The sequence below is a fragment of the Oncorhynchus mykiss genome, chromosome 12, assembly GCF_057628025.1.
Source record: "Oncorhynchus mykiss isolate SJ-2025 chromosome 12, ASM5762802v1, whole genome shotgun sequence".
Taxonomy (NCBI): Eukaryota; Metazoa; Chordata; class Actinopteri; order Salmoniformes; family Salmonidae; genus Oncorhynchus; species Oncorhynchus mykiss.
In genome coordinates, this window is record NC_143033.1 from 74,990,269 (window position 1) to 75,006,905 (window position 16,637).

General features: G+C 43.7%; 1 protein-coding gene across 3 annotated transcripts in view; it reads right to left on the reverse strand.

Moving 5' to 3' along the window:
• The window catches only part of ttyh3a (tweety family member 3a), a 58,132-nt gene that overhangs the window by 23,206 nt on the left and 18,289 nt on the right, over positions 1-16,637 (reverse strand). For all 3 annotated transcript variants that reach the window (XM_021624923.3, XM_090193308.1, XM_090193307.1), the window contains exons 3-5: positions 3,307-3,418; positions 2,856-3,076; positions 1,694-1,789 (exon numbers count right to left, since the gene is read on the reverse strand). In XM_021624923.3, coding sequence (XP_021480598.1) covers positions 1,694-1,789; positions 2,856-3,076; positions 3,307-3,418 — 429 coding nt within the window. The remainder of the gene's footprint in view (positions 1-1,693; positions 1,790-2,855; positions 3,077-3,306; positions 3,419-16,637) is intronic.

Here is a 16,637-nt window from a genome sequence, read left to right on the forward strand (position 1 = left end):
TTCAATAGTTATATAGGCTACAGCAGTGTATCAATCATTCAGCTCTTCATGTCATCATATAGCATACGAGTCATTAAGGATTTGAAATGCAAATCAAGCATTTTAGTTCAATAAAATAAGGCACTCGGTGCTTGCTCCTTACCTTCTTTTTCTTGAGCTCCAGTATTTTCCACAACTACTGAAATTTATTCCACACGCTTGACTTCCCCTTTACCTCCTGAGCAACCAGTCAACATTCCGGTTTCAAGTTTACTTGTCACGTCCTCTGCATCCCTTTTGCTGCCATGTGTTACGGTGTTCAGAGTTTGTTATAACTAATTGATTGATGTAATTATGATATGCTATAGGTCAGGCCTTATTGGTCATGTGCATGCGATGCATAAATGCGTCACGTTAAGAGCAAGGGTCAAGGGAATAGGGAATGTTTTTCCTAAACAAATGAGGGATTTAGGTAACAGAACTTTTTATTTTGTAAAGTGGCCTCAACACAATACAACAACAGTTCCAGTCACCTCCTTGTCTGAAGGACAAGTGGCTAAACAGGTTAATGTCAAGCCCTGCATGTTTTCAAAAGTCTCATGGAATGTAGGCCTGTATCATAGAACAGTTATTTCAATAGTTATTTCCATGCTAAAATGTTATGGGATGCATTTTCTCCATTGTTTTTTTTACGGTAGGCCACTCAGGTAGAACGACATTATGATCAAATGGCCACAGCAGCCCACTTGACCACAGCAGCCCACTTGGCCACTGTTAAAACTAACAAAAAAAAACTGGGTACAGCCTCAGATCAAACAGTTAACACACACTGGAATTTTCATAACGTTCAAGTTTGCTCTCAGCAGACAAAAATGTTCTCAATGCCGCAAAACAATTGAGGGAACATTGCCTTGGACTGGAAGTTGCTTAGCCTTAACCCCAAACGATGGCTATTACACATTATGACTGATCTAAATAAAATGCTGGAGGGTTTAATGTTGAGCTATGAAAAGGGAGACCTTGATTTCAACCCTAAACACCCACAGGGACTTGGGATAATGTTTCCCTCATCTCACAAGGAGAGTTAGGGTTAATTATGTTAGAGGAAGTACCCCTTCATTGGTCTCTGGGCAGGGCTTGAGGATGACCTGGGTCTGATTCACTGAGGATGCGTGAGATGAAAGGACATAGGAGGGATAGGAGAGCGGGACCTGGGGGAACCATAAAGCCCAACACTCTGGAACTGACCAACATGAAAATGAGCCACCCAAACTGACCCCGCTGTATCCACAGTCACAGATCATTAAATGAAATAGAAGGGGAGGGACTGAAGAGGAGGACAGGCAGCGCTGAGCCTGTGTCCTTGAAGCCTTTAAAAAAAGGATCTAACATACTTCCCTGCAGAATTATCAAGAGTTGAGACAGAGGAATTTTATGAGAGATTAGTTTTAATGCACGTGCCAAATGGACTGTGACTGGCTGACACTTTATGAAGTGTGAATTCGTCTCACATAATCGCAATGACAAGGGTGTTCCGCGTACAGTCAAACGTAATTTGCAAGGGGCGAACAAAGTGATACTTGAGATAAAACTTCTGACACGTTGGAGGCTTTCATTTTGTTTAAATAATTCAATAGCATGACAATTGCTATAAATATATGGTCCCCCTCCCCACAGTTCTTTTTGGTTCACTCCCTCACATGGTAGGACTCACCCAATAAGTGTTCCCTTGGAGTTGCGAATGAGGCCAAACAGCACCAGCAGGCAGATGAGGATGTTGAAAAGCAGCAGGCCTAAGTAGCCCAGCCACCTGAAGTGGAAAACAACAATAACAACAGTCACAAACAACCACAAACACAACAGAACTATAGACCAACTGACTGAAGAAACCCCAACGCCTGCTGACAAACGCAGCACAGTACAGCAAGAAGGAGAAGTTATCTATGACCACTGTACAAATCACATTGGTACTGCTAAAGAAATCAAAAGGATACAAACATGGGGATTGTGTCAAACATACATAAAACAAGAAGGAGACGTGATTTGAAGTCCACTTCCCCTGCGAGATGCTGAGGGAGGAAGTGTTTGAGATGTCGAGAGGAAGTAGCAGGGAGGGTCGGCTGCTGAATCAGACTGATTAAAGGCCTTTCCACTGTTGACTGCAGTCATCTCTGTTAACGACTTTCACATTCATACAGAGCCAACTGAATATCACTGACTGGCTGGCTGGACGGTCTCACCAGGAGACCAACTATCCAACTGTGAAATGTACTGAGGATATATAAAGTATCTTACACTGCAGGGTTGTTAACACAAGTTACAGGAGGGAGGACTGTGTTGTGTGTTTCATCCAGTGTCTCCTCCCACTAAAATGGTTCATTTGAAGGGTTTCCCCAGAAAAATCTGAGGTCTCTTAGATTTCTTAGCCTTTTCTGAGTATCAACTGAGATGACTCTCTCTCTAAAGGGCCTAGCAGTGGAATTCTGCAGCACGACACCAGCATAAACATCAATCTACGAGGAATGACGTACTGTTCATGTAAACTGCTAATCCTCTAGTGCAGGATTCCTCTCAGAGTGGAAGCTGTGTAGTTCTGTTCACACTCCATTAAACCCATGTTGCTGTGAGCTCCTGTATGTAAATGAGGCAGCAGCAAAAGTAGCTAATAATAAAAACTCCCTAATACCCAACTTGAAATACAAGCAATGTATCATACAACATGACAGGAAAACAAACTCCAACTACATTCACCTACAATAGCCAAACGATGTACTAAAACAAACAGGCCTCGGTTCTGGTAATGGTTTTGGTGAACAATAGAAATTGTATGTCATGAGATGTCATATATTGAGTCTCCCAGTCTGCCCATCTCTCACCTGTACCAGTCGTAGAGCTCGATGTTGACGGCCAGCTCCTCCAGGGAGATGTCTCTGTTTCCCCAGAAGGGGATCTCCACCATCTGCCTCACCAGCTCGTCCAGCTGGCCCTGCAGCTTCTGGATGATAGACAGATAGTCTGTGTGCTTGGCATACTGGCCCTCCAGTTGCCCCAGACTGCCATCCACCGTCTGCTTCAGGGAGCCCGTGCCGTCTGATACCTAGGTAGCAGGCACAGGGAGGGACACCCAAAGTCACAAACAACCCACTCCTAGACAAAATCAATAGTGTTTATTATATCGTATCTATTTGGGGTTAGCAGGGGAATCACTGCTCCTTATAGTGATCAACAGCATGATGACTGTGAATGGTGGACCCAGCCTATTTTATGGCTGTGACAGTAGAGATTTTGCTGGGGTGTCATTGTTTCAATGGGAGTTCTGAGTATTACCAGTTTCTGCACTCCTGCCACCGTGCGGTTGGCGTGGCGCAGGGAGTACGTCAGCCTGTTCACGCCGTCACAGGTCTCGCCGTTCCCATAGAAACCAACAGCAATGCCGGCACTGAAGGAAGACAAAGGGGAGGAGAGGAAGCGGTTAGGAGGAGGAAGAGGGGTTGGCACAGCACGACAGACAGACGTACGGGGTAGGCGTGTGAACCCTGCATCAACTCTGCCAGGGATAGATGCTACTAAACAGGCAGCATTGAGCTCCAGCAGTAAGCCTCCCTATACAGAGTCCATAGCAACCAAGAGGAATGGGTCAGCAATGCCCAGAGCCCCACGCCAGAGCTAACAAAGGCTGCACTGACACAGGACATCAACCCTTGCCCATTCATGGAGGCCAGAGATTATAGGGGGAGCCATCCTGGCTATCACAAAGACCTACTGCCTGCCAGCTAGTGCTAGACCAGTGGTTCCCAAACAGGAGTACCAGGAGCCCTGAGGGTACTTGGCCTATCCACAGGGAGTACTTGAGAAGACTCATGAGACCATAGGCCTACTGGTAAAATGCATATGATGGGGTACTTCAGGGGTACTCCAGGCAGAGAAAAATTCAGATGGTGGTACAGTAACCAAAAAAGGTTGGGAACCACTGCGCTAGAATGGTTCCCAAGTGGAATCAAATGCATTCGAGGTGGCAACATACAACACTGAATTTCTGATGCAAATATCATCTAATTATTTACATAAACATTCTGAATATTAGCTACCTATTAAAAACTGATACCAGTAGGTCTTTAGAAGTCTGAGTTGTCCTTTAGATTAGAATGCGATTGAATTTTGCTCAACAGTGAACCCCAAGAAACTCAGTAGGAACTGAAGACCTGGTGAGAGTGGGACTGTTGCTCAATACAGGTGGGGGGTAATCAATTGAATCAACAATGAGAATGATATCAGCCTTGTCTAAGGAGGAGTTGTCACTACTTTTAACCTCTTTCCCCTTTGGGAAACAAATACCTCACCACCAGGGGTCACTACAGCATCTCTCTCTCTCTGTATTCAATTTGCTTATCGGCATGATGTAAAAATGTACATATTGCCAAAGCTTACTTTGGAGATTTACAATATTGACATAATTAAAATAATAAATATTCTCTCTCTAACTCCCTCCCATTGTGAGCAGTTCAATAGGCGTCACAATCACTGCCTCCCTGCTGACTGAGAGACTGCCGAGCCAGACAGCCAGGCCAAACAATAGCCTGGTGACCATATGGTCACTCTCAGCTGAACACATGCAAACTGGAGGAGCGTTCCATGTGTACAGCAGCTTGTTGAAGGACAGTCCATTTACAGTTCACACACACACACACACACAGCATCAGATGGAGGACAGGCTCCATGCAGAGTCCTTCAGAGCTATAAACTAAAGTAAATAGGCCGATTACATGATGACATCATTATAAGGCAGTTGGAGGAACTGTACAAGCAAGATGGAAGGAGGCCTGAGGGCAGCGTATCAAAGGAGACGTTCTGGTCAAACAGACTGGCTTTTAACATTGTATTGCAGGATTTCAAAGCTTCACTGCTATTATCCTACAGTATGCTTAAAGCAGGTACGTTCAGTTATGGTTCTCAGACAGACGCCATCTAAAGCTATGGTTACATGGTTTCCTGCAGCCGTAGCAGAGTTCCCATCATTCCTGCAAGTCAGTACATCTGCCAGGATGATCTGTATAGGGTGTGGGTCTGGGGTAAGGCCAAACAAATGGTTCCTCTGGCATTGATAAACATCTAGCTTGTTCAACACTAATGGAGCCAAGACCAGGTCATTCCAGTAGTAACCAAAACTTTGAACATTTCAAAAGAGAAGTTTGAGTGTCATGCATGTAAGGCTGCAGCAATAACTAGGCTACATCAACAGAAACTAGGCTTACTCAACATAATGTCTCAGTTGAAGTAGAGAATCTTCAAGGACAGATGAGGAGAATATCTCTGAACAAAGAGTGAAACTGATGCAGCAACAGCAAGTGATATCACATTTTGATGCACCATCAATGACTTATGAAATTGCCATGGCAACCACTTTTGAGCAAAGTTAAAGCAGTACAATATGACAATTACCTCAGGGAGGGGAGAAAGAAGCAGAGTCAATCATTATAGACATAAGACAAGTTAAACTACTTCAGAACAAACCTGGAGAAAGACATTCAATCATCCCCTGCGTAAAATCTATAGACAAAGTGTCGAAAGTGTTCCACAGGGATGCTGGCCCATGTTGATTCCAATGCTTCCCACAGTTGTGTCAAGTTGGCTGGACACAAACCGTTCTTGACACAAACCGGTGGACCTGGCACCAAGTACCATACCCCGTTCAAAGGCACTTAAATCTTTTGTCTTGCCCATTCACCTTCAATGGCACACATACACAATCCACGTCTCAATTGTCCCCATGTTTAAAAATCGTCCTTTAACCTGTTGCCTCCCCTTCGTCTACACTGATTGAAGTGGATTTTATAAGTGACATCAATAAGGGATCATAGCTTTCACCTGGTCAGCCTATGTCATGGAAAGTGCAGGTGTTCTTAATGTTTTGTACCCTCAGTGTATATTGTGAAGACTAAGCTGATCTAGCCCTCCTACACGGTCTAGACATCTTGTGAAAAAAAACAGACTTCAACGAACCACCCTACCAGTAAGATAGATAATATCAAATGTTCACCCCCCCATAAAACCAAGCAGAGAATTTGAAGCTCAGATCTTTCCATTTTTTAAAAAATGTATTTTGTAATTTTTTTTTAAAGCAGGTCTGTTTAGGCTTAACTCTTCATGACTGTGACATAACATCCCCAGTCCTCTTTACACAAGAGCATCTGACGTCAGAGGGGATTAAATCAAATGTCATGTTGACAAGGGAAACACCTCCTGTTAAAATGGGAGCCAGTCCACTCCTCTTCACCCTGCAGCCAATGAGTGGATGGGATTGGCCATTTCCTGAACTGCTGCTAGCTAGGGCAATCTCTTCCTCTCATACTCTGAGGGATGGAAAGGTGAGCTGGAACTATGGGTTTGTGTTCAGGGCAAACAAAGCACATCTCCCTCTGGGGACTGGTAAACTGTGGTGGAAACTTAGAACAGGAAACACAGCCAGAGATTAAATACACAACAACCCCACTAGTTTGTTGGTTTAGTGTTCTCTTCGACCACCCTGATAGTTTAGGAGTTTGTAATGTTTTCTAGACACATCCGGTTTCTGTCGTTCATATTACACCCCTGTGCCGTTTCACAGAAATGTACAGAGCGTTGTTGTTTCTCTCACTGTAAGGTCAGTGATTCAGGACCCACAAAGCAGCAAGACAACGTCTTAAGTGCTTTATGTTTAGGTGTTCGCAAAGAAAACGCCAGAAATGACATATGAGTTCCATCTCCCTGTCATCGACCAGCACAGTGAGTTTACAGCAGGCTGAAGACAAACCAGAAAGATGTTATCGCACACTCAATGTCAAGCCTAAAAACGGATTTACATGAAAGGCAGTTCTGCTTCCTAGGCTCTTGCCTGGGATTTCCATCATCTTTAATTATGCAAGCAGCAACAACTCCTTTGATCTCGACAACCTCAAGTTGCACAGCCAAAACGTAACAAAGTGACAGAAGATGGGCATGTGACTGCGAGGACTCCCTCAAATCATGAGCTTTGTGCAAGACTTCAGTAAAACAAAATTGCAGAGATTCTCTCAAGTTTCATGACAGTTGGACCATAAACTTACACTGCCTGTCATTCACGTGGCATTAAACTGAATTTGATATTCCACATGCGGCATTTTTACTCATTGTTCTAATCCCACTTTCCCCACGCTCTCACCACACACACGACGACGACACACAGGGAGAGAGTAATTGTCATGCAGCCCACATGCTCATCAAGTCTCCATGCTTTTGTGAGCCGCTCTGCAGTGATTTCAGCTGAATCCAACAAGATGGCTCTGAGCTGATTCAACTCATGGGGAGTGAAAACAGGATTCAGCGAAGCCCAGTGTTAAAATGAATGTCACAAAAACAGGAAGATTCCACAATTGAGTCAGCAAAAAGCTCATGCTTGGATTTCACAAGCTCTCCCAAATAAATTAACTCTTTATTCGGGATATGGAAGCGTTTAATGTGTCTCTCTTGGGCGTCTTCCATTCGTAAGACATTACTCAGTTTTCAGTAAGTGTGGGAGTTCTTTGCTCTGCTCTCAGGTTGTTCTTCCCTTTCTCATGACTCCTCTGAGACTGTATGCTTATACAAGTATCTGGCCTAACAGTCAAATCCCAGAGGATTACTTACATAGTATTATTATACATTTTTTATTTATTTATTTAACCTTTATTTAACTAGGCAAATCAGTTAAGAACAAATTCTTATTTACCATGATGGCCTCTCATCTATACATGAGAGAATAGGCTTTGTTTCCAGACAGATACGGAGTGGAATTTTTTTTTAGGCTGTGTTCTCACACCTCCACAATGCTGAACATAAACTGCACAAAGCAGATGGTTGGATTCTTTAAAAAAGTGTCCATTTATTTGGGTGGATCCATGAAGAGCCGAGGCCTCTTTTTCCATGTGGTCAACAGGTGAACAGGAACACACTGAAAAAGATAATGAGCAGAAGATATCAGCCCTTTTTAATGTCTATCTGTCCGTCCTTCCTTCTCCTGTCACTTGTCATGAGGCCATTTTGCTCTGTGTTTGTGGCTGCTTTCCTATTTCCGCTTTGATCATCTATGTATGAGCTACAGACAGTGACTGTCCACAGTTTGCTGTCTGTGTATGTTACACAGACAGCATATGTTCAACATAGTTTGGATTGACCTGTTAAGCAGTGTCTGACTTGGTATCTTGTAACAAGATTATTATTTGTTGGTTTATCAGATAAAATAACTGAACTTAAGTCTCATGTGTATGCTGTCTGTGTATCTGTCCGTCCCTAGATGAGCAGAACGACTACCATTTCAGCGCCTTGAGACTCCTGGCTGGGCCTCTGTGTTGACAATGATGCCATGACCTGAGAAGTACTAAACAAAGAGAGGAAACAGACTATAAACTGTTTACTTGTTTGGGTGGCCTGGGGGCTGAACCCACAACACAAAGGTCATGTTTTCTAAATTACAGCTGAAGGAGCTGTTTCCTCATCCTCCCAAATCTTTATTGGCAGATTATTAAACACACAACACAAAGTGCATGACAGTTAAGATTCTCTGTTACAAAACCATCCACTACTTTGGTTACTGTTTATCATTAATGGCAGACCGGATTTGTTTTCTCCCCCCCCTAAAAGGCTTCCATGCACACAGACTAGGGATGGGCATTGGAAATATTTTATTTTTTATTTTCTTAAATATCGGATATCTGAAATACATGTGTTTTTTTGTAAAACTGTTTGCTGCTGTAGCAGGGCAGGGGTCAGTGTGTGAGAGACCGCATTCCCCTTCCTTGTCTACAAGTACAACAACTTGTAGACAGAGTGGAACTCAGAGTGGAACTCAGGACTAAGCTTATAACGTATACCCACCTTGAGAGTTATGTCCCGGCCCGCTGTTGGCTTCTCATTTGAAGGGGTGGTGGTGGCATCAAACTATTTGATTGAACACTTTCTTGGGCACTGCTGGGCCATGCACAAGGCAACCTTTCCATCAGAACCATCTACGGATACAGTCCAACGCGGGACACGTGCTGCTATAACAGGCACAGTCATTGGCAGAGTACTAATCTCTCACGCTTCTCCTATGTAATGCCCTACAATGGAACATTAACGGCGAGCTTCAGATTAAAAAACAGTCTAACTTCCGTCGTTTCTATTCCTGTATGCATTGATTAGAAATGTCCCCACTCACCTGCTAGGCTACATATCCAGCCTCTGACTGTAGTGCCGCTTTGATTGGCTCACAATAAACCAAATCCAACTTTATTTGTCACACGCGCCGAATTCAACAAGTGTAGACTTTACCGTGAAATGCTTACTTACAAGCCCTTAACCAACAGTGCAGTTCAAGACGAAGAAAATATTTACCAAGTAGACTAAAATAAAAAGTAACAATAATAATAACAAGGCTGTATACACCGGTACCGAGTCCGTGTGCAGGGGTACAGGCTAGTTGAGGTAATCTGTACATGTAGGCGGGGGCGAAGTGACTATGCATAGGTAACAAACAAATAGCGAGTAGCAGTGTACAAAAGGGGGATCAATGTAAATAGTCCGGTGGCGATTTTATGAATTGATCAGCAGTCTTATGGCTTGGGGTAGAAGCTGTTGAGGAGCCTTTTGGTCCTAGACTTGGCGCTCCGGTACCGCTTGCCGTGCGGTAGCACAGAAAACAGTCTATGACTTGTGTGACTGGGGTCTCTGACAATTTTATGGGCTTTCCTCTGACACCGCCTATTATATAGGTCCTGGGTGGCAGGAAGCTTGGCCCCAGTGATGTACTGGGCCATTCGCACTACCCTCTGTAGTGCCATACAGTCAGATGCCGAGCAGCTTCCATACCAGGCGGTGATGCAACCGCTCAGGATGCTCTCAATGGTGCAGCTGTAGAACCATTTGAGGATCTGGGGACCCATGCCAAATCTTTTCAGTCTCCTGAGGGGGAAAAGGTGTTGTTGTGGCCTCTTCACAACGGTCTTGGTATGTTTGGACCATGATAGTTCGTTGGTGATGTGGACACCAAGCAAACTTAATGATGGTGTTGGAGTTGTGTTTGTACACACGGTCGTGGGTGAACAGGGAATACAGGAGGGGACTAAGTACACACTCCTGAGGGGTCCCAGTGTTAAGGATCAGCGTGGCAGACGTGTTGTGGCCTACTCTTACCACCTGGGTGTGGCCCGTTAGAAAGTCCAGGATCCAGTTGCAGAGGGAGGTGTTTAGTCCCAGAGTCCTTAGCTTAGTGATGAGCTTCGTGGGCACTATGGTGTTGAACGCTGAGCTGTAGTCAATGAACAGCATTTTCACATGTTCCTTTTGTCCAGGTGAGAAAGGGCAGTGTGGAGTGCGATTGAGATTGTCATCTGTGGATCTGTTGGCGTGGTAGGCAAATTGGAGTGGGTCTAGGGTGTCCGGGAGGATGTTGTTGATGTGAGCCATGACTAGCCTTTCAAAGCACTTCATGGCTACAGACGTGAGTGCCATGGGGCGGTAGTCATTTAGGCAGGTTACCTTCGCTTCCTTGCGCAATGGTTGTTTGCTTGAAACATGTAGGTATTACAGACTCAGTCAGGGAGAGGTGAAAAATGTCAGTGACACTTTACCCGCCCATGCTTTGAGTACATGTCCTTGTAATCCGTCTGGCCCAGTGGCTTTGTGAATGTTGACCTGTTTAAAGGTTTTGTTCACATCGCCTACCGATTTACACACGTGAAATGTGTGAAGGCTACCAGTGTGTCTTTTTTAATATTAATGTGTGTCTATTTTATATTAAAAGGTTTGTTGTTTTATTAAATGAAGAATGTCAAATGCCACGGTATTTACTTGTATGTAGTAATGTCACTTCATGGATCATTTTAGTTAATTCAGACAAAGCCTTTTCAATGTTAAAATATGTACACTCGCAAATAATCAAATACTAACGTTCGTTAACCGGGCCCATCCCTAGCAGACCACATGAATTACACAATATTAAGCACAGTGAGTAGTCTTGTTCAATTCATGATATCTTCGCTGCTTTTTATGGGTTGTGCTCCTTCCTAATGGGGAGAGACCCTCTCATAGCCTGTGAAAGGAGGGTAGGGCGAAGAGAGTTTGATGAATCTCTTCTCTCTACAAGCATAGATGCGAGTCGATAAGACTCCCACAGCCGGGAAGAAATATTTTCAGCTGCCTGGGCTTGCAGAGACTTGCATCATGTGGATGGATTCGTTCTCACAGGAGGGGCAGAGCAGGAGAGGCGGGCAGAGAGACTCCAGAAGCTCACTGTTAAGGCAGCGACAGGTGCAGATGGTCAATACTCACTGGGGTTCAGGGAGGACAGATATCCATCATTCAGATTCAACCAGAGATGCAATTACAGTTCAGGGAAAGGTACCACCTGGGTCACAGCGCCTTGAAAACAGAAGGCTGGGAAGTGCCTATCCCACAGACGGATGGAGGGAGACTGAGGTGAGAAGACGAAAAACCTTTCATCAGTCATAAATACTGGGCTGTGCCCCAGACCTCAGACACTATAGAGTGGCCATTCTGGCTAATAGCTTTGTCTTAAGAGATCACTCACAAAGGGGCTGCATAATCGAAAAGGAAGGTTTTTCTAGGAATTCTAGGTACATTATTTTGACAGACAGCAAGCACTGTTCACTTATCTGTCACTGCCACTCAGAACATGACCCTTTGTGAGACCCAGGGATTCCAAAGCTTGTCTGTGTGACTGTGGTGGACTAGCCTGTTGTTATTCCAGACAGCCGTGTAAATTATTGGTTGGGAGGGACTCCAGAAAGAAGGACTCAGAAACAGACAACAGTTTGGTCTGGTTTCCCACTGTACTAGACACAGAGCTACTCTTTGATAGTGAAAGGGTATATCGTCCTTAGCATTTACCCCAATGTGATACTTTGCCATCCCATTGAAGTATACTGTACAAAAATATAAAACGCAACATGCAACATTTCAAAGATTTTGCCGAGTTACAGTTCATAGAAGGAAATCGGTCAAGGGGCAGGGGCCCAGTCATGGGAGCCATGCTCAGCCAATCAGAATGAGTTTTCCCCCACAAAAAGGCTTTATTACAGACATAAATACAGCACAGTACTGACAAATTCTATAAAACGTTGTTAGAGGCGGCGTATGGTAGAGAAATTAACATTCAATTCTCTGGCAACAGCTCTGTTGGACATTCCTGCAGTCAGCATGCCAATTGCACACTCCCTCAACTTGAGACATAGGTGGCATTGTGTTGTGTGACGAAAATGCACATTTTAGAGTGGTCTTATATTGTCTCCAGCACAAGGTGCACCTGTGTAATGACCATGCTGTTTAAATCAGCTTCTTGATATGATATGGCAAAGGAGAAATGCTCACTAACAGGGATGTACACAAATTTATGCACAATATTTGAGAGAAATAATCTGTGTGTATGGAAAATATCTGGGATCTTGCATTTCTTTACACTTTACATGTTACGTTTACATTTTGTCCAGTATAGTATGCCATCTAGTGTGATTAGCTCCGCAAGATTGACACTTTGCAGAATTCTTGGGGTAGCCTAATTCCTGAAAATACACCACAATAATATTGTCATTCAAAGGGTTCTAACGCTAAACCACCAGAGTCCTTGAGTATCCCTCTGCCTACTCTGAGCCAGAGCCCTGCCTGCGCTGAGCCAGCCCCTCTGGGTCTTCTTCTGTGTCCTGAGTTGGCTTCTGAGAGGATGTTGCCATGGAAACTACAGTGGGGGTTCATTTGTCACATGATTTCAGGTTGAATGTGAGAAATCCTTTGTTTTCCTAACTTTTTCATTACTTTCCAATACATTGCTGGAGGACTACCTGCAGAGACGAGGCCTCACGGTTATCACATCTATCCCAGAGAATAGGGGCGTTGGCATGGTGTTTGGTAAGGAACCAACGTTTCCGACAGAGACGCTTAAAACTGTCATGATTCTACGGCAATGCTGACTGCAGTGCAGCGCAGGAACTTGCATATACCAATGATGCAAATTAAAGCCTAAATATGGCTGGCCATTAAACCAGTTGTGGTTCAGCCTAGAGCTGTTCAACAGCTGACTTACCTAGTTAAATAAAAGGTTAAATAAAATAAATAAAAATAACAGCTGAGCATGACCACAAAAAAAGGTTTCTGTGTAACACACTTCACTGTTCATAATCATACAGAAGATTACATTGCACAACAATGCCTCTCCAACTTCCTCATTCCACTTATTCAGTGTTCTGTGGCATCAACTTACTCTAAACAGAATCAATATGTCCTCATCTTCATAATAGAGTCTCTCAGTCAGACAACAACCACTTCAACAGCTTTAACCTCTCTCGCACCAGCTTTAACCTCTCTCGCACCAGCTTTAACCTCTCTCGCACCTGGCCAACAGCCAGTGAAATTGCAGAGCGCTAAAATTCTAAATACACCATTCGTAATATTAAACATTCTCGTAAATACATGTGTCTTGCATCATTTAAAAGCTTAACATCTTATTAATCCAGCCGCTGTGTCAGATTTCAAAAAGGCTTTACGTCGAACGCAAACCATGCGATTATCTGAGGAGAGCACCCATCTAACAAAAGTATTACTAGCATTTTCCAACCAAGCATTAGTATCACAAAAGTCAGAAATAACAATAAAATAAATCACTTACCTTTGAAAATATTCCTCTGGTGGCAATGCCAATTGTCCTAGCTCCACAGTGAATGTTAGTTTTGTTTGATAAAATCCATTATTATAGCCTAACACGAAACATATGTAAACCGCTTGCGTCGTGATTTCCGTCTCATTCAACTTTGGATGAAACATTTTTGGTAAATACACAGACTAAACACACGTTTATCCAGTCATGGTTGGTTTCATTGCAATCCTCTGTTTTTTTAGTAACACAATCACACTTGATGGCTCTTTTTCCAGGACGCATTGACCGAAACAACCCGATTTGAAGACACCAATCAATGACCTCACTGCGCACCAATGGTAGGAGCGGTCTGTCATTGATTGACTGTATTTTGGCCCAATGACCACTGATCATCTTGAAATCTAGCTTGGAAGATAGCCATTGAGCTGAGGTAAACTGCAATATGTAATGGTTATACGTTCGAAGACCAGCCTTTGGCGTAAACTCTGGCATAAAAGAAGTTCATTCGCCATTGCAAATTCTACTTGACGGAGCCACGAGTGTTACGCATAGCAGTACATAGTGAAGTGCATTTTCAGCAATTTTATATAATTTAAATTATGGTGAATAAATCAGGAAAAGCTAAAACAAAGTCTAGATATACAGATGTAACCCAAATTATAGAAGAAATTGATTGAGAACGCGAGACAGAGTTGCTTCAGGAAGATTAATCTTTCAGCGAGGCAAGTTTTGACTCCCAGGCGGAAGACATGTTTCTGTACAGAGAGGATGCCATGCTGGACTGGTAAAATCTTATCATGCTAATGTCGTTGTTTGAAATGAATATAAAATATTATTTATGAGATTTGTTGTTGTTGAGATTCTTATTTTATTTGCAATATATAAAAATATCATCAGTAATGAAATGTGTAAGGTACACATTTGGCTATACATTGTGTGTGTGTGATATTTTTTAAATGTATTTTATATAAACATGGCATGGAACAGCACTTCACCATAGTGATTATGTTCCCTGTACTCTATATAGTACATTGTTTATTTTACGTGTTGATACAGGGCTCATACGTGAAAGTATTCTTACAGATTATTTTTTTTCCCCCCACAGTGGCAGTGATTCTGATTATGCGCCACCAATGTCTAGGTGTCCATCCCCCTCTGAAGCTTGTTCATCCTGCCGGACCCCTGCTGTCACTGGCTCCACACCTACCCTGCCATGTAGAGGTTTGAAGTCAGAGGTGGGGAAGACAGAAACCCGCAGACAGAGGGCCAGAGGGTCGTTGACACACTGTGTTGGAAGATGTGGAACCAATTCCACCAGCTTTTAGATAAAAAAGGCAGCCAGGACCTCAACTAGACATGACTGCAAAGTACAGCCCCCTTCAACTTTCTCACCTCGTCAGTTGTTGATTCCCTGGTGGCGAACACCAATAAGTATGGGGCTAAGAAGCAGGCAGGAAAGAAAGAGGCATTTCCATGTCAGATCTTTTCTGCTTTCTTTCACTGGTCATTTACATGGTGCTGGTGAAGTTGAAAACTGAGGGACTACTGGAAAACGTCAGCTCTCTATCAACTGCCTTTCACCACCACTGTCATGTCCTCTAAAATATTTCTGACTATCTCACGGGCGCTTCACATCAGTGACCCAGAAGTTGATGGGGAGAATGACAAGAAGAGGCACCGCAAGTTTTGATAGGCTCTGCAAAATCAAACCTCTCTACCCCAGCATCGTTGAGGCCTGCAAGACCTATTTTCAGCCTGCCCAGAACCTGTTAATCGATGAGAGGATGGTAGCCTCAAAGGCCAGAATCAGCATCAAACAATACATGCGTAACAAACCAACCAAATGGGGTTACAAACTGTTTGTTTTGGCAGATTGTGTGTGTGCCTACACGTGCAATTTTTTTGTTTATGGGGGGGATAAACAGTTTTGCTACCGGTAATGGACTGAGTTATGATTCCGTTATGGAGTTTTTGGATTTTCAACTGCTGGGGAAGGGCTACAAACTGTTTGTGGACAACTTCTACACAAGCCCTACCCTGTTTACAGAGCTGAGGAAGCGGGAAGTGTGGGCTTGTGGCACCATTCGGACCAACAGAGAGGGCTTTCCAAAAACAAAGGTGAACAAAATGCCTAAGTGGGCTGAGCGGGGTACCATGAGATGGATTCGTGAAGATGGCCTGCTCTTTGTAAAGTGGATGGATCCCAGAGAGGTGGTCATGTGCACAACTATCCACAAGTCCTCCAGTGGTGATCACGTCGTCAGGCGTGTGAAGGACGGTAGCGGGGCATGGACCACAAAAAATGTCCCCATTCCAGCTGCTGTGAAGGACTACAACAAGGGCATGGGAGGTAGGATATGATACTACAATGTTCTCCACAAGACCATGAAATGGTACAAGACATTTTTCTATAATTGCATTGACATTGCTGTGGTGAATTCCTTCATCCTGCAGAAGGAAATGGCCAAGAGCTGTGGACAGCCTCCCATCTCACAGCTAGCCTTCAGGGAGCTGCTCATCCAGGAGCTTGCTAGCTACAGCAAGTCCACTGTAGCACCTTCTGTCCCCTCTACCTCTGTCCCTTCTGCTCCAACCAGTGGTGTTCACCTGACCAGATTAATCTCTGCAGGCATGAATGTGCCTCAGGGCAAAAAGGGCACAGTAGGGAGATGCCGTTGTGCCCTTTATAACAGGAAGTGCCCCATCACCTGCACCACCTGTTCAGTAAGCCTCAGCAGTCTCTTTTTGGTGTAAAGCCATGGGCCATGGCACCAGCAGCACAATATTGTGTAGAGGACTGAGGGTCTTCACAATATTGTAAATAGAACATGTGTAAATAGTTACTCTTGTTATTTTTATATATAAATATATATATATATTTTTTAATATATATTTTTGGGGGGTGAGTGTTAGAATAGCATTTATGTATTTTGTATATCGTTCTTTCCTTCAAAATGAATCACTGTACCAATTCGGCCACTTGGGTACATTTGTGTGGGACACCTGGGTGACTTCATGC